This window comes from Pithys albifrons, chromosome 14, assembly GCF_047495875.1.
Source record: "Pithys albifrons albifrons isolate INPA30051 chromosome 14, PitAlb_v1, whole genome shotgun sequence".
Lineage (NCBI taxonomy): Eukaryota > Metazoa > Chordata > Aves > Passeriformes > Thamnophilidae > Pithys > Pithys albifrons.
The window spans coordinates 10,363,912-10,387,082 of NC_092471.1; the positions used below are offsets into that span (position 1 = coordinate 10,363,912).

At 41.5% G+C, this 23,171-nt stretch overlaps 1 protein-coding gene across 4 annotated transcripts in view; it reads left to right on the forward strand.

The window, feature by feature from the left end:
• The window catches only part of GRIA3 (glutamate ionotropic receptor AMPA type subunit 3), a 146,081-nt gene that overhangs the window by 80,030 nt on the left and 42,880 nt on the right, over positions 1 to 23,171 (forward strand). For all 4 annotated transcript variants that reach the window (XR_011699060.1, XM_071569624.1, XM_071569623.1 and 1 more), the window contains exons 5-11: positions 914 to 967; positions 2,455 to 2,616; positions 6,179 to 6,346; positions 8,645 to 8,749; positions 10,080 to 10,187; positions 11,356 to 11,562; positions 21,181 to 21,557. Coding sequence is in view for 3 of the 4 variants with exons in the window: in XM_071569624.1 (XP_071425725.1) it covers positions 914 to 967; positions 2,455 to 2,616; positions 6,179 to 6,346; positions 8,645 to 8,749; positions 10,080 to 10,187; positions 11,356 to 11,562; positions 21,181 to 21,557 (1,181 nt within the window). In the remaining variant the exon portion in view is untranslated. The remainder of the gene's footprint in view (positions 1 to 913; positions 968 to 2,454; positions 2,617 to 6,178; positions 6,347 to 8,644; positions 8,750 to 10,079; positions 10,188 to 11,355; positions 11,563 to 21,180; positions 21,558 to 23,171) is intronic.

A 23,171-nucleotide genomic window follows, 5' to 3' on the forward strand; every position in this document is an offset into this window, starting at 1 on the left:
GCATATGTGTGTTTTCCTTCTTCGTGCGAAAAACCAGTCTTCCTACAGTGGGAACGAGCACACAGGCTGGCAGAGTTCAGGCTTGCCAGACAGGGCTGCCTCCAGTCTTCCCCGTGACCCTTACAGAATCCACCTGCTCAGTTCATCCTGCTGTCTCTTTGTCTCTTAGCAATTCCATTTAATGACCCTGTTTGTACAGAGAGATGTCCAAGTGGGGTCAGGGAGGGCAGGAGCTGTTGTTTAGTGGAATGTGCAACATAACATTTAGTAGAAATTTTGACAAAACATGTAAGGTCAGATGTGTCCATTTAGATGCAGTGGAAGTGACAAGTTTTCAGGCCTTTTGAAAGCTGTCAAAAGGCAATGAAGGTCACTGCTTATAACTTTGAGAATTTAAGTATTCATGTATGACAAGGCTTGTCCAGGGTTGTCATGGCAGGAAGCTCTCTCTGCAACCTGGAGCCTACCCAGCCCTGCTGTGCTGGTAGTTCAATAACCACAGTGAGTGACTGAGCTGTGTCCTCCTCCTTTCATAGACTCCACAACGGAGGAACAAGGTATTCAGGCGCTTAGTGAGTGGGTGGATATAGTACTACCTCATTTCAGAAATACTTCAACTGGTAAGTAAAATTAACCTGGTCAGCAGGGAAGACACTGCGATCGCAAAAGTGAGTTTGCCAGGTCAGGTCATCTCTGCAAGCAAAGTCTCCTCAGCCTTGTGAGTCACTCTTTGCTCTGCTGATGTGTTTGAAAAACAGAAATGACATCATGTCTGTAATGCACAGATTTGTAATACTTGTGCTGCCTGTGGATTGAGCATAGAATACTACCAGAATGTTCATTTTTCTGTTTTCCACTAGTTGAGAGTAATGTTCTTACAACTGAATAATATGCAGTTTTTCTCTTTGCACAGGTTGTAATCCTTGGCAAACATTCCAGAGGCTATCACTACATGTTAGCTAACCTGGTAAGAACTTTTCTTCATGACGAGTATTGCCATGTTTTAGGGAGTTATATATTCTGTTCAGGTTGTGGCGACTTCAGTCAGGAAGTGGAAATGCATGAATGAGTTCTTGGATTTTGAGAAATTACTTCAGTAAATATTAGAACTGGTATTTCATTGGTACTCAGTTATGGTCTTTCTTTTGTCTGAGAATCTCATATCCTCTACTAATTTTTAAATAATAATTTAATCATGTGTTTTCCACTAATTTCTATCCTCATAAATTAGGTGCTTGTGACTATAACCTTCTGTGTAACATACTTTAAATTTAAGCGCTCCAAGAAAAATAATTGTAACATATTAGTGTGTAAGTGGTAAAAAGCTGCAAATGAGAGCTATTCCATTTAGTAAACCAGCCAGGCTGTTTAGCTCTTCTTTTGTGTTTGAGAGTGTGGGGTTGTGCCGTTGTATGTGCTGACCTACCTGGAAGAGGCAGTATATTTTTATCTGTATCAGAGCTTCTTCTGGATTGTAGGATTGACTTTCAGGGACATCTATAATGCCTTTGAAACACCATCTGTTTAAGTTTCTTACAAAAAGTGTTGTATTGTAATTAATCCTGCAGGAAGACTCATTTTTGGGTTCTGTGTCTACTGTGAGTGAAAAAATGTTTTTCCAATACTCACACTTTCTAGTTAGCAATATGACTTACTCAAAGATTCTCTGTATCCCTGTTTTGGTGTGATTAAAGCAGAAAAGACAAATGTTAAATTACCCTTATTTAATATAAGTACTGTCTGACTTTAAGATGTGTCATTTTACTTTATAAGAACCAGTCATGATCTCACTGATTAGCATGTGGATAGAAATACAGAGGTTTTTATTCTGCGTTGCCTTTTAGCATGTGTAACCATTGACATTCAGATAAACATGACTGCAATCAAGTCAACTAATCAAAGAGACTCCAATTTACTGCCTCAGGTATAAATAACAACAGAGTGGGAGAGAATCATCCTGTTCTGTTTGTAAGGGAGATGCTAAGTGATGTGATGGAGAACTGCCTGGCAAGGGGTGTGTGCTTTGCCTCCACAGAACAGTTGAGTGTCAAGTGGTTTTCTGCTCCCAGCACTGAACCTTTATTTGCACTTTGCTGTACAAATGGATTTTGAGGTCTTTGACAGCTTTTCACCATGGCGAGGACAAAAGAGGAAATAGTACTTCAAGTTTCCCCACTGTTTTCTTTTTGACTGGCAAACATTACGTACCACATTGCCACAATCCAACAGGGCAGTTTTCTATTGCCAAGAACAAGAAGGTGTTTTAAGTTCTATTTCATGCCACTATCACAGTTCCAATTGTGATAGTAGTTGTCTCCTTGGTAGAGTATTTTCAGCTAACAAGAGGGATATTAATCCATTTCATTTGTGCTGCACTTATAGCAGGTAAAACTGAGCCAAAGAAAAGGGGCTTTGGATGACAATGGTTCTTGTTTTCTTCATGCGTCCTCCTAGGGTTTCACAGACATTGTTCTGGAGAGAGTAATGCATGGAGGTGCCAACATTACTGGATTCCAGATTGTTAATAATGAAAACCCAATGGTTCAACAATTTCTACAGCGCTGGGTGAGGCTTGATGAAAGGGAATTCCCTGAAGCCAAAAACTCACCATTAAAGGTATTTACTTTAACCTGACAGCGATTATTTGGGAGTTTGTCTCAGATATGTGCATGTGTATGATACCGATCCCTCATTAGAATATATGGAAACATTCACTGCCCTTCCAGAAGAAAGGCAGAGGCTGTTAGACACAAGTGCCCACCATGGTTGGAGTCCCTTCGAGGCAAAGGCTTGGGCTTGCAGATCCTGTTATTGCGCAGTGGATATAAAAGCTTTTAACTTGAGCTTCTTGAGTTAATCTTGAGGTGGGTGTAGGGGCTAGTTAAGTTAGATTTTAGATGCAAAGTGTGGGTAACTAGTCGATTTTAATAGTAATAGATAATTTCAGGTGAAAAATGAAGTAGCTCTGCATTCACTGAGGAGCCACTGCCACCTTCTAGTCACTGCTGCAATTGCCCTCATCATCCAACCCACTGCCCTTAAACCATCTGGCCATTATGTCTTCAACCAATAAAAATTTTCAAATTTTTTTGAATGAAAGTCCCAGGTTCACCCAAACTGTCATAGATAGGGTAAAGTAAATGCAGTTTTTATTAGGAAACTCACAACTTGTTACTCTCTCACCCAGATGTTTTTCTGCCTCAGCATCTCTATAATAGAAGGGGATACAATTCACTGTCCAGTCAAGGAGTGCATCAGGGATAGTTTTTCCAGGCATGCAAATCATAAAATCTTCAAGAACCACTGCATATTGCTAATATTACTATTATGTTCCTTTATTCTCTTGCTGAGGCCTGTTCTTTTTCACCAGTATCTATAGGTGAATGAAACAAACTGGGTTTGGTGGTTGATGAGAGGACCTTAAATTCTGTCACTCCCAGAAGTCCAGTCCTCCACATCACATATACAGACTGTCTCAGACTGCCAAACCTGAGAACCACAGCCGTGTTGAGACAGTTCATGTCTTTCCTGTTTGATCTGGGAGGGACACATGTAAACTGATGAACAGATTTGGAATTCAAAATTACTTTGATAAACTGGAGTCGTGTTTTGGTGTTAGTAAGACAAAATTCAGGAAAGCACTAAAATAGTAGATATGAAGGAAAAATCTAGTCCAGTCCCGTTCATGGGGAGATACCAGCGTAGGTGGTAGTGCTGGGCTGCACTGCAGACAGAATAGGAACCAGTTATGAGGTTCTGCTGCTTCTGGCAGTGCCATCCGAAGAGATACTTTTCCATCCGTGGGATCATGTGATTTCTGCGAGGGAGGAAAATTATATTTATCCCACAACCTTGATGGCATTTCAGAGGAAGCAGAGAAAGGCAAACAGAGGTGCCAGGCAAACAAAACCCAGATTAGTGTATTGTTGCCTGTGGATTAGGACCTAGTCTTGTTTTCTGAAGCCTCCTAGCAGTGATGCAGAAGCGAAGATGAAGATAAGTATCATACTAATCTTAAAAGCTCTGAAATATATGAAGTTAACCTGAGAAAATTTTATTCCACTTGAAAGACATTTACCTTGAGGGAATAATTATTCTCCCTCCTTAAAAAAGAATCTTAAGTATATGGTACAAACACAAAGATTACGTTACCTTTCCACAAATGTATCTGCCATTATAGAAATGTGCACAGTATTTGTCAATCAGACAAAAAGCATACTTAAAAATTGATGTACAGTATTTTTGATTAGGAAATAAAATTGCCTAGAGATTAAAGCCCTGATGTTTAATTTATGCTGTATTTTATCAGCCTTTCCCTTCTTTCTCTCTTTTTTCTCTTTGCATGCTCATACATTTATAAGTAGAATTCAAATAAAGTAGAAAATTAGATAGCTGTCTTGGCATGACTTGGAAGGGACTGCATTAAGGTTACTGACAATTGACGCAGTCTGCTGAAAAAATTATCAGTGTGTAAGTTTTATGTAGTGCTAGATTGGGCAGCTATTACAAGATTTTTTTTTAATATGAGAACAAATACCTTAAAAATACTGTCTGGTTCTGTATTGTCATGTGGATTGTGATGTGTAACCTTTGTTAGCTTTCAAAAAAAGGAGAGAGTGATCATTGCAAAGCATCACAGGGAGGGGTAAAGGAGGGCAGGATCAGAGGATGCCTGTGCAGGCAGGAACCACCACACACACCCAAAAAGAGTTTATAAACCCCTGTCATTTAAAGCTCAGTAAGAATGTCTGCTGTACAACCTTTTTCACAGCCCTACCTTTGCACTCTTTTTTATCAGATAAAATTCTCTTGATCTGCACATGCAGACACACCTCACTCTGTGCAGAACTCATAAGGCTTTATATCAAACTGAAGAACTTGCAATAAGATCATACACAGTTTTAAGAAATGCAGACCTCCAATTCTGCTATCCTGCCCTACAGGATAGAATTAACTTCTGAATATAATAAATCTTATCCACAAAGAGAGAACCTGAACAAGCAGTTGAAACTTGGATTTCTGCCTTTCTAACTTGTGTATGGGCAGCAAGTCTTCTGGCACGAACTCCAGTGTCAGGTTCCTTGGGAGGGAGAACCGTGGTACGACAGACTGCCAAAAGATGGGCAGGAGCACCAGTACATGCAGATACCTCTATATTCTTCTTTTCTTCATTCTCTTACAACGTGGGGATATGAAGGGTCAGTTACAAGAGGTTTAAAATCTGATCTTACACACGGAGCACATTTGATTGCTTCCAATAGGTACATGCTCAGAGGGTCTCCTCTACACAGACCCTGAAGTTAGAGATGTTCTGTAATGCCAGTGAAACCCAGGGATGTCATATCCAAAGGTCAGGCCACTCTAGTAGGGAGGACCTTTTAGACAAACACATAAGTATGGAAAAAATGTGAAAAAACCCTACCTCTATGGCATTTGATAGGTGATAGTAAATTTATAGCATCAGGAGGTGTCACCAGATACATATGACAAGCAGTGGATGAAGTTGACAGCAACATGAACAAGTAAGTTAAGGTATCTGGGGATGTTGCTCAAGAGCTGCTGCTACACAGAGTTTACCACCCTCTGCAGATTTGCCGTGGAGGAAAGGTAGGTGGGGAATTACCCAAGGCAATGTAGTGCCTAAAGTGTGTTTTGTGATTACTTGCCTGTATAGCTGTTTTCTGAGAAAACTAATCTGATCTGTTCCTTGCCACAGATGCTACCTAATCAGGATTGTGATCCAAACAAATGATTTATGTTAACTTCACTTCAAAGTCATGGCAGTCTTGTTAAAAAACAACACTCCGAGCAAAAACCCAAATACGAACTTTTCTTTGGTGGCAGTATGGTCCAGCATGGTATTCCAGACTTCTGTAGTGACCTCATTTAGATGAGCAAGTTTCCAATTAAATTGAAATTTTATGCAACTGTAAACTGGTTTTGTTATTTTGGTGCTATATGCTAGACAAAATGAAAGCATTTTTTGGTTTTTTTCAATTGAAATAAGTGGAATTGCTAAACTACAAAAAGCATCAGCTGAATGGCAGAAAGCAAGCAAATGGGTTTGCAGGCATGATTCTGGTAAGAGTATTATAACAAAGAGGAGGACTTTACCTGACAGACCTGGGACAGTTTTAAGGTTGTAGTTTGTCACATCTTTTGTTTGCATTGGTTGCAGTACACGTCTGCACTGACCCACGATGCAGTCCTGGTCATAGCAGAGGCTTTCCGCTACCTCCGAAGGCAGCGTGTGGATGTCTCCAGGAGAGGCAGTGCTGGAGACTGTCTGGCTAACCCTGCAGTACCCTGGAGCCAAGGAATTGATATAGAAAGAGCCCTGAAAATGGTAAGGACAAACATACTGGTTGATTAATGTAGCAGATTATATTTAAGAGTGAGAGAAATGGTTCAGTCTCACAGAAAAAAAGCCAGAGCTCTTTTTTTATGCCATTTTGTCACTTTCTAATTTGTCCCAACTGCACATTCACTAATGTACCATTATACACTTTTGAAGAGAAATAACTACATTCAGCCTTCACCATTGTTAGAGAATTTGTAGTGTCCATTTGAACTTAATTACAAGCTAAACATAAAACTCCTGAATGAGGTACGAGATACTCGTGTCAACAGAGAAAGCCAACACTGCTACAGGAGGCTGTCTTATTTAGGAGAATTTTTTTAAAAGCATATTAAAAAGATATAAAAAGCCAAGGTCATGATTGGCAAAAAATGCAGAAGTTTGACTTTTATCTAATTGCCTTGTATTGTTTTAGCTATTCAAATCATGTAAGTGAGGTTTATATACACCTCCAATGAGAGCCACCCAAGATCATCCCACACTACCTTCTTGTTCCCCTCCTGTTCCATCACCCTCTCTCCTTCTGTTCAGACAACAATCTTGAATCTTTGCTTCAGGAAAAAAAAAACAACCTTTGATTTAACAATGTTTCCTCTCCATTCTGTAGCATCAATTCAGATAAGAATATCTTTTTCTGAGGTACCCATGAAATATCTGTCCTGTACCAGCAGAAGTTTCAGTGTCACACTATAGTCATCTTGCTGGCAAAAGGAAAACAGGCATTACTTGAATCTTCTTCCCTGCAGCCTTGCAAATTGTGCCTGTCCTTGTTTCTGAAGCTGGTTCTAGGACATCAGATCAGGGGCAGAGTTTACCTGAGCAGATCTGGACACTTAGAAATAGTCACTCCATTTGTGATTGCCTCTGCACACTGCTACCAGAAATGCTTCAGTCCTGGTGAGCCTTCCTGCCTCGGTGCAGCCAGGGTTGGCAAAGTGCTGAGTTTTGGCACCAAAGATAGAAACAAATTAAAGTTGAAGTCCCAAGGTGCCCAGTGCACAAAGCTCACGTCTCAACGCGCACCAGGATGGAGCCAGTCTAACAAGCTCTGCTGAGACACGCAGTCACTGCTGTGCTAAGGTAGCCAGGCAGCCTCCTGCCAAAAGCAGGCACAGCAACTCACATCTGGGTGCAGCTTATGTGTCAACTACCCTATGAATACATTTGCTCAGTCCTTGGTTGGTAAGACCTCTTAGGGTCAAATTTGGTTTTCAAAGTCCAATTCATCTTTCTAGCTTAATAGGAATAACTCACATTTTCTTCCAGCCCCTGTAATGATATAAACTATTTTAAGAGAGGTTCAAATCCACTTACTGATAAAAAGAATCACACTCCTTATATGTCAGTCTGAATTTGGCTCAGTGAATAACTCAGGGTCCATGGAATTTTGGATATTTTGTGTAGCCTTGTCCAGCATCTCTAAACTGTGAACAGCAGATCAATCACCAGCCCTGAACAGTTTGCCTTTGACTAGTCTAACATCACCTTTTCCTGAAACTTCTACATTTTTTTGATAAATATTAAATCTAATTTACCCCTGGTGAATTTGAGACTGTTACCTCTTCTCCCTGAGATGACAGCTTGTCGGTGTTGATAAGTGATGTGAGTGAAAACACCTCATCCTTTCATACAGGAAAATAAGAAATACTTTTTCTTTAAAATTAAGTACTTTATACTTCCCCTTTAGATGATTCATGTTAGTAGGTAATGATAATGACTTACCGTCTGCATGCCTATCCATCCTGACTGAGACCAGAATTCCATAAGCAGCAGAGACAATTGACTGTGCTCATTCAGAGGAGACATTCATTCCTTTCTCCTGCACTGGGACTTATCTTAAAATAAAGCACTTCCTGGAATGTGCGGTGTCATTCTGGTCCATACTGCAGATTGCTCTGTACCATATTGTGAGGGGTTTAATGGCACTGAGTTATTGCTTGTGCCTTGCTGGTGCTCTGTGCTGTCCCAGTGAACCCAGCGTGACCAAGCATGCCAGAATCAGTCTTCCTTACATTTAACATACCTGCAGGGCTAATTTCACTTAAATACAGCTCACTCTGCGGCAGAGAGTCACCAGCAGAGTACTAACTAAGAAATATGTACAGCTGGAGCTGAGAGAATTTGGATTGGTTTTGTTTTGAAGAATTTAACTGATTGTGTCAAAAGCACTACAAGTCTCTTGTATAGATAAAAATTGGGCTAGAGCTCATGGGTTCCTGCAAAATGTAAGAGGACAAAATAAAGTGAATCTTTTATTAAAATGTTTTTTCTGTTTATTCTGTTAAGGTGCAAGTTCAAGGAATGACAGGGAACATCCAGTTCGACACCTATGGGCGGAGAATGAATTACACAATTGATGTGTATGAAATGAAAGCTGGTGGGTCACGGAAGGTGAGTTTCAAGATATGCATCCAGATTTCACACCTTCACAAATCTTATTCCAAGAAACTAATGAAACTCAAAAATACCATAGAGGCAGTGTAGTAACAGAGCCCTGAGAAATCCCCCTTTTCTTGCAGTCTTTCCTATCCCAGGAGCCTTGTTCTGTTCAGTTCCTGGACTAAGCCAGTTGCCTTGCTTAATATCTTCATTGGTTTCCATGTCAACTTCAGGCACAAGTTTCTCCTTTAAAACCCCTCTGGAGCTTTTCCACTGCCAAGCATAGTACCTGCTGTCATGGTCCTGTGCTCAGCCCCATCTTCTACATTCCTCTTCATCTTTTCTTCCCTATTCATGTCATGTTTTAGAGCCATAGTAAAGCTGGAACCAGTGAAACCTTCTGAAATTAAGAGAAAATGAGTGTGGTTTTAGTTCGAATTTTCTACTCGGTCTCTTATCTCTCTAAAGTGTAGAGCCTAAGTGGGATGATCACCTAGTTCCATGTTATAAAAGAAGTTTAAGGCAGATTTTTAAAAGTAATTAGCTAGAAGGGTCACAGAAGTACGGAGAGAGGAGTCTGCATGGCTGAGTTTCTTAAAACCCCCTGATTTCACCTGGAGATAGGCACCTAACCTGTTTGGTCATCACTGAGTCTCCTTAAACACTTCTGCACGTTTGATAACGAAATACCTCTGGATGTGGCCCAGCCACTCAGGTAGGTGTACAGTGCAGCCAGCAGTGTTGCTTCTGTGTTGTGCAGAAATATCAAACCTAGTGTGATAGCCTAGTGCTGCAGCCACAGCAGCACGAAGGTCAGCACCACCAGCTGATAAACAGTCACCTCATGCTCACAGAGGGGTTTGTATCCTGTGCTGCAGATAAAGCCACTGTGCCTGCATTGCAAACAACGTCTGTGCACGTGCTCAAAGCCAGCTCAGACAGGTCTGCCAGGGCTGTGTTCTCTGGCCAAACTGCAGCAGGGTATGGATAAAAATTACAAAACCGGAGAATTTTACTCAGAATGCTGTGCAGTTTATTTTTTTTTGTTTGTATATTCTTATGCTATGGGAATTTATTCCACAGGCACCACGATGATGTGAATTGCAATAGGGAGATTTTAATATGTATTTTCACTTAGATTTGGCTTGTGCTTATTTGCTCTTAGGGTAGAGAACATTGTTTCTTTAAGGAAATTAACTTAATATGAATGTGGTCCCTTAATGACAGAAACTGTGTATGAGAAATGTTACAAAGCCACATGTTTTGAGAGTTCCTCTTACAAGTTGAGGTACTAGAGTCCTTATAAAGGTATGTAATGAGGTAATAATCTCCATCTTTCTAGGCTGGTTATTGGAATGAATATGAAAGATTTGTGCCAGCATTAGATCTGCTGCCCTCTAATGACACTTCATCTGTGGAGAACAGAACTATAGTAGTCACTACTATCTTGGTAAGTTTTATGTTCTTAGTGTGTTTGTGTTTAGGAAACAAGACACGAGGCTCTTGAGGTGTGTCAGGCACCTTGCCAGGAAGCAGATGTTGAATACTGTGTGACTTCAAGTGGCTGGAAAGTTCAGTATCAACCAGTGATATCTGAGGGCTTGACCCTGCAAACTTATATATGTATCATAACTTTTCTCACAGGAGGAGCTCAACTGAGCTCACCATTTCACTTTGCTGCTTCTCAGACACTTGAACTCAATTAAATGCTTCATGTAAGTGAAGTTACTGTGCATGTGTGTAAATGACCACAGGATTTGGCCTTACTGCTGTAGGGTCAAATTCTGCACCCCTCACTCAGGTACAGCTCCTGTAAACTCAACCCCTGTGGACTGAGTAAGGGTGGCACAATGAAGCCTGTAGAGACCTGGAACTGCTCTAGCACTGGGGGAAAGCAGCCTATACCTGTGCAATGCCAAAGGAGCAAAGCTCTTCCTGTGTCTCACGAGCAGCAGCACCTGTGTCAGTCCCAACGCCTCTACACGCCTGCTCTGTACAGTATTCATTGTGACTTTTATGCATGTTACAATTCTGCTAAGCATGAGCCACTTTTATGCTATTTCCTCAAGCATTGTATTTTATACTCCTATGGATTTAGCAAGATATAAGCAGCATTTCAGCTAGAATTTTCCAAGAAGGCTAAGGGAATTCAATGACAAAAAGTGCTCCTGAAGATTTTAGCCTAGATTCCCTTAGGCTGCTTTGAAAATATCTCCATTAGAACTGCAGTCTAGGCCATTGGGGCCTTAGGAAATGATGTTGATGGTACAGGTGTTTTGTATGTCACTCTTTAAACACTAAAACCTGAATTATTACTGCAGTGATGCTGTTAGACTGTCTAATCAGGCCTAATCCTGCAAACAGAAGTGTAACTTTGTTTAAAAGTCCTGCTGTCTTCATTGGCTCCATACTAGAACTACAATCAATAGTATGTGTGGCTGCAGGATCAGTCAAGGATTTTTAAACTGCAGAAGTCTGGCTTTCTAATTTCTGTACCAAAGCAGGAAATATTGTAAATACTTGCCAGTAATATAAAGGATAATAACAACTCTCATTTTGTGTGGTTTACAACTGTATTTTACATTCATAGACTTTTGATCTTTACTTTTGTTTCAAAGGAATCACCATATGTAATGTATAAGAAAAACCATGAACAACTAGAAGGGAATGAGAGATATGAAGGATATTGTGTAGACTTAGCTTCTGAAATAGCAAAACATGTTGGAATAAAGTACAAACTGTCAATTGTTGGAGATGGGAAATATGGAGCTAGGGACCCTGAGACTAAGATATGGAATGGCATGGTGGGTGAACTGGTCTATGGGGTAAGTTTCTCTTAACCTTCATTTTAATGTTCTTTATAAAAAGTTATGCTCAGAGTTAATAAACTGCAAAATAAAGTTTGAATATTACCTTTAAAATTCTAGATATTTCTTTGTAGTGCTATTTTTATACTCTTCTAATAATTTCTTTACAGGAAAGTGTCACTTTTTTACTGCTGTTCTCCAAATCAGAGTCTACAAATTGTTGAGAAGTAGCATTGGGCAAATTTCAAATTCTTGTTTAGAGCAGAATTTCCAATTTGCCCTTAATATGTTTCTTCTTCATTTGCCACATTTCCTTTTTCTGTATCAGTCTCTTAAGTGCTAGGAGGATGTCCCTTCCTCTCAAGGTCTGATCTGTGATTCTGGCCCTCATTGGGTCACTGGATACTGATTTGTGTTTGACCAGAAACTAAAGACTCGGTTTAACCCCATGGTTGTTTTTACCTTTTTTTTCTTCTTAAACCCTGGGTTTGGCTTTAAAAATCAACTGTCAGGAAGAAAAAAAAAAGACCCAAAACAAAGAAAAGCCTAATTCATTGCATTCCTCTTTATATTTCTATATTGAGTGTACATTGCTTTGTTTAGTAAGAACAAAAACAGTCCGGAATTGCCATTTTAGAAACTTCTTTGAAAATGAGAATTTTGGAATACAGATAAACCAGATGGAAGGAGGAGAAAATTGGCTCTGCAGAAAAGACTTTTCAAGCTGATATTTCATCTTTGCCTTTTTTTTTTTGCCCCAAATGCTAATGAGATGATTTGTGATTCCGCCCAAATCTTTTTTACAGTTTATTTTTAACAAGCTTTCCTCTATTAAAAATATCTGAGCAGAAGCGAATATTTCAATTGCTTCCTTTTGTTCCATGGTTGAGTGTAATTTCTAAAAGTCACCTCAAAATTTCCTTGGGATAATACATCATCATTCTTGCAAAATGTTTGGTGAGATAATTCTTTTTACATGAATCAGTCTTTTTAAAGTCATTGCTAGATTTGCAAAAGTTTTCTTACTCTCGAGCAGTCAGTCCTGATGCCTTATTGTATATGTTGTAGCCTGTTCAACTTCAAAGTATTTTATAAAAACAAAAATGTTTGTTGTTGTATCATATTATGGCAGGAAGAGATATCTACAGATGAGAGAAAGTAAACAGGGGACTGGACCCCTGGATTGCACCTTTGCTTCCCTGTTGCACCGAGGTTTGACATTAAGCAAACCTGAACTCCCCATGCCTCAGTTATACAACTTGGGAAGCTGATGTTTGCTCTCTGAGAGAACACAAATCCACTGAGAACCTCTGAAGCAAAATATTTAGTTTACTTCCAAGAAAATTACGTTGCACTGGAAACCTAAACCCTGTTTCTCTGTGTGTGGTTCAAGAAATATCAAGAATATCAGCTGTAATTGGGTCCTTTTGATCTCTTTTCAAGTGACAACCAGTTTATTCACTTAAAAAATAATCATAACATAGTCAAAAATCATGGCAAAAACGAACCTGAAATAAGTGCTAACACTCAAGCACAGGGACTGTCTACACTGGAGGAGGCAAGGTGTGATGTGGGCCACTGCTTTTGGGACTTGAGCCAAGATTAGCTGTGCAGCTGCTGTGCCATGCAGGATCTGTCTGAATAAAGGGCCACAAAAATGCTAAGAGGGCTGGAACACCTCTCCTGTGAGGGAAGCCTGGGAGAGTTGAGGCTGTTCAGGGAGGCTCCAGGGAGACCTCAGAGCACCTTCCAGTACCTAAAGGGGCTACAAGAGAGCTGCAGAGGGCCTTTTTATAGCAGCATGTAGTGCTAGGACAAGAGAAGATGGCTTAAAACTGAAAGAGGGTAGATTCAGATTAGGTACTAGGAAGAAATTCTTTGCTGTGAGGGTGCAAAGAACCTGGCACAGGTTGCTGAGAGATGCAGTGGATGCCCCATCCTTGGAAACATTCAAGGTCAGGCTGGACAGGGCTCTGAGCAGCCTGATGTCCTGGAAGATGTCCCTGCTCGTTGCAGTGAGATTGGACTAGAGGCTCTTTAAAGGTCTCTTCCAGCCCAAACCATTCTGTGATAAATAGGTTGTCTGCAGTTGCCTTTTCCACAACCCCTTGGGACAAGCCTCTCTGGGAGAGCTCTGCCTCCTTGGCATCCTGTCCACATCCCCATGACCCAGCCAGCCATCCTTGTGACCTTTCCACACCAGCAGAAACCAGCTCCGCAGCACCACGGGCCATAGCTTAAAACAACCCCAAACTCACCCCACTGTTCTCATTTTCCCCTGCCAAAAGGTCTGTTCCTTTGTATTCTGAGCACAGTTTTCATCTGTGTTTTCTCGTTAATGAAAAATTGAGGAATGTTTTCCTCCCTGACCCCCAACAGCTCCTGCACTCACACTCTGAGCTCTGTTACTGAAGTCTCTTCACTGCAGTGCTCAATTATTCAAAGGTCAGAGTTGTCCCATGAGGTTTGAGAGCAGGCCCAGGTTAATTCCTACAGCCTTGCTCTGCTGAGCCAGCTCCCCAGCCTGCCAAGCTAAACTCCTGACTGGCAAGCTGCATGGAAATCCACCTGGCTTTCTGTAAGCAGAGGAAACAGCCCCTGAACTCCGAGTATAAGCCTCACCAGCCCTCCAGACCTTTCCCAGCTCTATTTGCAAACATCATTAAATGCCCTTGGCCTCTTCCTCCATCTGTTGAGCAGGGGCTGTGTACCACACTCACAAGGATGTGCACTAAGCATTTGAAGATGAGAAGTGCTCTAGAAGGGCTAATTGTTTGGAGCAAGCGCCTCATTTACGTACTGACTTTCCTTTATCTCTCAGGGGCTTAAAACTCTATTAGGGAACTAGAACTGTACGTTTCTCTAATGCCCCTGTGAGCCTTGTCGGCAAAATGACTGTCAAATTTGGCTTCTCTGGATTCCATTTTGGGAAGACAAGAGGGAGATTAGATTTTAAGTATCTTTATTAGCGTGTATGGAAGACAGACTTGGGGGGATAAAAGAGGCCTGATTGGTTTTGGTACCAGTTATCCAGCAGCTGAGCTGAGCTGTGGCAGAAATACAATCCTTTAGATTGCATTTGTCTCAAGTAATAAACAGGGACTAGTCATTTGTCAAATACAGTGTGTTCCTGACCAAACAGCCTCCTCACCACCACCTGGCACTGCTGGGGGGGGTCTCTCCCAGCTTTTTGAATACTGTGCCCTGCTTTGCATAGCCCCATGCATACAGCTCTTTTCTAAAATTGCTCTTAGGACAGTCATAGGAAGTGAATGGCTTGTCATTTTAATGTCAAACCCCTAATTAACTCTATTTAATGTTTGGTTTGTACCAGTTGGTTGTTACTGTTGCTTCCTGTGGAATGCAGCACAGAGCCAGGAGAGAACATGCAGCCTCCTGACCACTGCGTTGGAGGGCTCTGAGTGGCAAGGAGAGGAGGGATGGGTGGGGTGGCAGAGGGTTCAGTCTGCTCTGAGCTGTACCCAGAGGGGCAGGGATGCTGTGCCACTGTGCTGCCCAGCACAGCCCTGCCTCCAGTGTAAGACTAGCCAGATGTCAGCACTGACCAGGCTAACCAGGGCAGTCCTGAGAGTTACACATTGCCATTTCCTCACTGAAATACCTCCCATTAGAAATTTTCCCTCCCCTGTCCCTTACCACATCAGGGCTGGTTGGAGGGTGTAAAGGTCTGCTGTGCTGCAGGGTCTTCAAGTCAAGGACAATCTCAGCTGTCCCTCTTGGGCCTTTCCTTGCAGATTTGCAGGGGGCTGTACCAATGCAGTTTGTTACAGAGGGATGGGAGCCCTGGAGGCAGGGAATTCTGCTTGAGCAGATATTCCCAAATGCCCTTGCTTCAGGCAGGAGAACCCAAAAATCTTGTTAGAGAGGAGCTAACAGAGTTTTGTGGTTTATTAGCACTTTTTTAAAACTTGGTAATATTAGCAGTAGTAATAATAATGAATAATGACAATGAAATTTGACATAAAATGAAATTTATTTGATTTTTCATAAATCAAAAAGTGTCATTTCAGGTTGGAAAAAAACTTAATTTTGCTCTTTCACTCTGATAGTATCAAATAAGACTTTATCCTACCAGAAAAAGCTACCAATACAAGGAATATTATTTTTTAAACTAAGAGGAATTTTTAAATCATAGTGGAGAATTTTGACAGAATAAAAATAGAAAATAGATAAAGCTTTTTTCCTGGACTTTTCAGAAGAGAGAAGTAGCTAAATCATTCTCAGACCAGGACACTGAATCACTATTTAAATCTCAGCAGCAAGGCAAGTGCTGTCCTCCAGTGACCCAGGGGCTGAGGACGTGCCCTTGTTTGGGGCTGAGGAGCAGCGGCACCTCCCTCGGCAAGGCCCCCATGAGGCCAGTGCTCAGGGCTTTGTACCCACCAGCTGCTGAGCACTAGACTGTCGTCTTTTCTCTACTGTAGGGTCAACCTCTTTCTGTGGCTTTTATTTCTTCTTTCTCTTTTAAAGCAGGCTGCTGTTCTTCCTTCCCTGTTCAGCCAGGGAAAGCCATCCCTCCCCAGCCCTGGTGCTTTTCACAGCGCTCAGGCTAATTGACAGTAGGTTTAACACAGATCTTAATTGTAACTACAAATGCTTTGGGAATGAAAAGAGCAGCCAGACCTTATAGCTTTTAAAACTCTCCTCAGGTTAAAAAGTCTTTATAAAAACGTTTCAATATGTAAAATAGCACTGAGGGATAGCAGGGATGTAAAGGATGTAAAGGACAGGCAGTGCCTGGAACAAAGCAGCCTCTGCAGTCTGTGAGAGTGGAACCACTGACAAATCTCCCTGCCCTTGCAGACTAACCAGCCTCGTGTGGTGCTGGCCTCTCAGGCTCTCCCAGCAGCAGAAGAAATGCTGCAGATGGCATAGGCAGACCTTGAACTGTAGCAGAAAAGCAGAGTAATTCGATTCCTGCTTCTCCTCAAAATGTCCCATGTGCTCAGTCCACAGCAGAGCCTGACTGTGCCACGAGTGGTCTTTCTGCAGGGGGGTAGTGCAGGTGCAGGTTCCCAAAGGCAGCAGCTCAGGCAGACCCTCATCCTGTGCAGACATGGACAGATGTGGGTGCCTGCCCAGGCTGAGCCGTGGTGGCAGTGCCACATGGGGGACAGGATCGCAGCCCTGGCACAGAGCCACCTGCTGTGGTCCCAGACTCCGGTTGACCTGGGTCAGAGCACAGGCACAGGAGGCACACGTATGTCCACAGCTCCAAAAGCAGATGTACCCTTTATTTCTCCATCTGCAAGTGGCAGTAGTGTGTCAGGAAGAGCTGTGGGCATCCCCATAAAGCACAAATGGACTTAACATTAACAAACCGTGGCAGACAAGGCCAAGTGCCCTTTTAACACCTTAATACCTTTTTACACTGCTCAGCCAGTACACATTAAGGCTTCAATGTGGCATGTTGCTAGTCAGATATCAGCTGTTGGTTTTAAATAAGTGTAAGCTAATGTGCTAAAAACACATTGCCCTCGAAAGCTGACCTCTCATCCCACCCTGAATATCCTTGGGAGTCATGGACTGTCTTTACAAAGTGGCTTTTACCAGTAGAAGCCACAGGTTATGTTTTGTTCCATCTGACACTCTTTTCTGATACTGGGAGACCTCAGACTACACTGAGAAGTCTTAAAACATGCTCAGAGTCAGTGGCCATTCCAGCACAGTCTCTTCTGGTGCCACAGTGAACCTGCAGTCAGCACTTTTGGGGTTCCCAGAGGTTTGGCTGCCAGTGGAAATTAGGCAGTGTCCCTCTGCCTCAGTCTGCACAGTCAGAGTGCTGCTTTGCTTCCCATCATACAAAGGTCTTGCAAAGTGACTGTAGCCCAGAGCCACTTCTTGCAAAGCCACACACAAGCAAAAGAGTTGTTCAGTTCTGTGAGCAGGAATGACCCAAAGCACATACAGGCAGGAGCATAGCCTGTATCTCTTGCTGCCTCTGGTGCAGAGCTTTGAAGTTAGGGAGAGTCATCTGTAGGGCTCTAAGCAGAAGAATTCCATCCCTCCTCTTGGATTACAGAAGTGGAACATCTTATCATTTTTCTTTTTCCATGTAGAAGGATATTTCCATTTGCTTTTTTTTCTCCTTCCCCATAAGAGTCTTGAGGTTTGCAGCTCCCTGGGGTCAGCTTTGAGCAGAGTGGGCAGTGCCTCTGTGCTGCATGTCCTCTCTAAATCCCTCCCTCCCACACTAGTAGGCAAAGACAGAACAAGCCTCAGAGGAATTCATGACATTTCTTGCCCAGCTCAAATGCAGTGAAGATGATGTTTGAAACACCATTAGTCATGAGTGATTAGCAAAGCTTAGTTGTTGAGGTTCTTAAACCCCACTCCAGTTCTGCACAGAGAGGGACATGTTTTTGGTTGTGTTCCTTTTAATCGAGCTCAATTTGTATGGGTTCAGCTTATCTGCAGCCATAACAGCAAGGGAAATTCTCAACAGTGCTGCAGTTATTAATGATCCTTTAGGGTGCTTAGGGCTCTCCATAAGCTCTCCATTTCAAATACTATATCTCTAAATAAGTAAGTGAAGAGCAAACTGGTTTTTAACCTCCCAAGTGCAACTAATATTCAGGGAAGTGGTGGGCAGTCAGGCATGGTTGGATTGTGGCTGGTCCATTTTCTGTGCCCTGGTTGTTGATGGTTTCCTAAGAACCTGCATGTGAACCAAAGCTTGTTCCCTGTGCAGAAACCAATTGCTGCCATGTTCATTTAGGGATAGGAGTGTTTGTTGGTGTTTCCAGTACAGTAAACGCCTCTGGTAGGAACAATAGGAAAGCAGGAAGACTGCAAGGTATCAGATAAATATTTGTTTTTCTTGTAATATTAAAACACAATTTGAAATTATTTACAAAGCAATCTGTACTGTATGATGTGTGAGGACATGGTAACAGTGAGGCTATTAAAGAACTTTTGTCTGTGCTTCAGCACAGCAGCAGCTTCATCCCCCTCAAATTCCCACAGGAACATCCTACATGAACTCAGTTGGGCATGAAGGAGATACAGACTTTATTGCACGCTGCTTCAGCATTTAGGAAGAGCTCCACAGTGTCTACTTTGGCAATTAAAATATTACTTTGGGAGAATTAAATTTCTCCAAGTCCAGGAAAATGCTCCAGAAACTAAATGCTCTTCTAGCTGAACCAGCCTTTTCCTTCCTTGGCGAGGTGTTCCAAGGCTGGCAGTCCATGTGCAGAAGTGCCAGGCACTAAGACACCTGCCTCCCACCTACGCTTCAATTCGCATGGAGTCTTTGCTAAGTCTCTGCAGGGTCCTATCCATTAAACTTTCTCTGATAAGGATTAATTTCTAAGTACCTCATTAGTTCAACCTGAAGTACAGTGGCCATGGTCAAAGTGCTTACTCTTCCAGCCAGCCATGGACTCTGACTACATTTAGAACTGGTGTTTTGTGTATGTCTCATACAGACTGCAGACATCTAATATTTATCAGCAGCTCAACAAGCAGCAGCTACAAGACAAATACATGTTTGGGGGAATTCTTCAGTAAATAAGTTCCAACATCATCCAGTCCTTTTACCTCACTTTACCCATGTTCCTCCCCAGTCTCTCCATTACTTAGATGATGAACACATTCATCTGCAAAGTCAGTGAACACCCAGGCATCCAAAGGCATTTTCAGGTTTTATAGTCAAACCACGTTAAGCTGGATTTTTGCACTAAGTGACCACAAATCAGCTGTGTGTTTTCTCCTCAGGGAAAGCATCACTCAAGGGGAAAGGCAGTGTCCCAGCACACATGAGTGTCTAAAGATGCTGAGCAGGGCTGTGAGAGGGGGCACCCAGGGCCATGATTTCCGAGTGGCTTCCTTAGGTGCACAGGCATGGTTTATCTGATTATTCCAAGCAGTGAACTTGTGCACGTACCTTGTAGTTGCACATGCCAGTACAAGCTGCCAAGAGATATTCCTAACTGGCTGGAGCAAACCCAGAGGTTGTGAGTGCAGACCATGCCCTGCAGAGGGAGGCTTGTTGTGGGGAGGGCCAGTGCTCATTCGACAGGGCTGCCAGAGCCTCGATCTGCAAACCCCCAACCAGTGCCCTGGGCATGGCTGCTCAGTGCTACTGACATCAGCCTCAGGAGAACCCTTCACCATTTCTGCTTATTAAACTTAAAAAGAAAACCCAAACTAACTATGTAGGACGAGAAGCAAACCAGACATAATGACAATCACGTACATCACCATCAGATTTACATAAAGGCATATTCAATTATTTTATAGCACAGATTTTAATCACTTCTTATTAACATTTCCTATTAAATTTTGTTCAAACTTCTACTTAACCAGGCTTTATTTTTCCACCAGAAAGAGATACATGGTTAATAAGTGAGAAGAAAATGAGGTTTAAAAAAAGGTGCACAGTGGGTTAGGTTCTGGTAAGTTAGGCTCTCCCTAAGAATTTTTTTTTTCAGAAGTTCATAATTACCAATGAAAGGCCATCTTTAAAAGTATCAATAACATGAATAGTTGTAGTGTTTAAAATAGAGTAAAAAAGGTGTATGTAGGTATGTAAACTCTCCTAACAGTAATTTTTAAATGAAAAAGTGGTTTTTTTTAACATTTTATTCCCCTCTGATGCAAATGCTGACACCTGCTTGAGTACTCATGAGGCTGGATCAAGGCTAGGTTATTTATACAGCATGACTTGAATCTTTCTTGCAGAGACTTACAGATACAGTTAAATATGTTCAAAATCTATTTTGGAATGTTAGTTTTAAAGGAAACTAATTTGTTTTCACATTCCTACCCTGCCATGGAATCCACCAAAGATATATTGATTGAAGGGCAAGGTATTGGTTCAGGGTATACCATGTGCTGGTGAATGACAGATGCAATAATGCCATTTTGCTTCCAGATGTCACAGCCCCAGAGCACAGTCTGTGGTACAGGGCTGTAAAGGCAAGTTCTGTAAAACAGGAGGGCACACATCAGGCTGAGAAATACTGCTTTGCGTTCTTCTCAGATTACCCAAGCTGTTTACTCCTCAGGGAATCACAAATGTGTGTTACTGTCCTTTACTGGGCTGTCTGGTTCCTAACCCCCACTATTTACCTTCTTCTGTCCCTTACTGCAGTGGAGTTTCAAAGGAGTATACTGGTAGCAATACCCAAATGCAGCTGAAATTCAGTGACCGATTACTTCTCACAGGTTCCTTTTAAAGATCCTGGACTAATGACTAAGGCAAGAGAACCTGCTGAAAGAATGGGAAAGAGAAAATTAAAACATAACAAACACAATTGCCCAAAGTCTTTGAGACAAATGGGTAGATACAGACCATTACTAGAAAATGACATTGTTTTAGTTACCATCTCACTGTCCAGTTTGTGTAGTATTTATTCATCCATTTTAACTTAATAGAAATATCTGCCTCTGTCATGAGCTCCTTGCACAGATTTGTTTGTAATTTTTCTTGTTAATAATTTTCTAATAATGTCATGTAGTCCTTAACTTTAGTGACTGCAAGATAGGCTGGAAAGAATATGTTTCCACTCTCTCTTGCAATTTATCATCTGATTCATTAGCCTGACATTCTAGATTGTGATTCTCTTGTGTGTGATTTGGAACTAACCTGGGTTTGTTTTCCCTTTTCAGAGAGCAGATATAGCTGTTGCCCCCCTCACCATAACATTGGTGCGAGAAGAAGTCATAGACTTTTCCAAACCCTTTATGAGCCTGGGCATCTCCATCATGATCAAGAAGCCTCAGAAATCTAAACCGGGCGTATTCTCTTTCCTGGATCCTTTGGCTTATGAGATTTGGATGTGTATAGTCTTTGCTTACATTGGCGTCAGCGTAGTTCTTTTCCTAGTCAGCAGATTCAGCCCTTATGAATGGCACTTGGAAGACAGCACAGAAGAACCACGTGACCCTCAGAATCCTCCTGACCCTCCAAATGAGTTTGGAATATTTAACAGCCTTTGGTTTTCCCTGGGTGCCTTTATGCAGCAAGGATGCGATATTTCTCCAAGGTTTGTTCCATATCACTCCATCACCTTTTTGCATTTTATGGTCATTTTCTGATGCCATGGTGCATATATGTTACTTTTTCAAATTTCTTTTAAATTCCAAATTTTTTATTTTGAGAGTCCATTCAGTGTTCGGCATCATCATCATCAAGCCACCATGCTTGCTAACATTCACCTCCAGAGTGAGTAGCATTGCTTATAATGCCATTTATGCATTTCTGCCAAACTATATTCACCATGTTAACGCTGTAAAATGCATAGGGTTTTCAGTTTTCAGCAATGCTTGGAGGGCTACCGTGTTTTTGCTGCATATCTCATTTTACGGTCATCTCCTTGGTGCATTAAACACATTCTGCTTTGCAAAGAAAGAATTATTTATTTTTAAAAGTCACATGCAACAGCACTTTAAAGCATCTCCACTCCCATCAAAGATCCTTCTAGTCTTTTTATTTCTTTTGAGCCTAATTTCTCCAATTTTGTTCTTGAGCCGTCCTTTCATTTGTTACTAATTTGCTTACCACCACTGTGCATATGTTCAGATCTCTGTATGTACTGTGTTACTGCCCTGTATCTGTATCGTTATTTCAGTCCAGTCTAATCTGTTGTCCCTCTGTTCATAGTCAATATGGTCTAATAAGCATTGCCAGTTTCCATAAAGATATTTCTTATGCACGAAGACAGTCTTTCTGGATAAGGCTGTAGTAAAGTCTGTTTGATATTAATTCAAATGTAACAGAGACCAATGCTATTAACTACTACGGAATTAATTTCTGTTTTAAAGGAGTATTTTAAAAATTCCCTCTGGTTGAACAATGCATATACTAAAGATGTTTTTTGAATAATGCACATCATGTTTCTACATTTACACTGGCAAAATACTTTGGTGATGTGCTTGTGATAAGCAGTAAAATTATCTAGTTTCTTAGTGATGGAGCACTAATTATATTTTGTATGACAATAATCTAATAATCAATTTACAGTTATTTTAATTATTCCAAATACCTGCTCAGTGCAAACAGGATGCAGTTTTTCTATTTAACAAGGTTGCTATTTAGAGGAAGAGAGACAGATCTCTAAGCACTGACATTGGAAATGCACCTTTTTGATCTCCATGTTGGTTACCTTTTTCAATACCCAAATCACTGAAAAGATGCCAGGTTCTCCTGATTCATATAGTGGTGGGGGTCTTGAGTATCCTCAATGAAGCAAGTGACAAAACTTCTATGAAGTTTCATGGGACAGATCATGATTTTACCTGTTACAATGTAATATAAATTCAGAGTCATTGCACATTCAAATCTCCTGATGGCAGTGAGATCCAGGATTTTGGGAGTTACTGGTGTGTGCCTGGTGGTGTATGATGCAAGTCATGCCTGTGTTTTAAAAGTCTTGGCAGCACCAGTTGTATTTCCAACTTACTGACCGATGCATGTGTACCCACCATAACACACACACACACACGTGCTGTGGCCATGTGTGAGTTTTCCCAGTTCCCAGTGTCTGGGTGTGCTGCCTCCCTGTGTAGCTACAGCTGTTGGCCTGTTCCTCCTGTTTACATTCCTTGTTTCTGTTTCTGCCTAAATTCTGCATTGAAACTAAACTTTGCCTTGCTGCTTG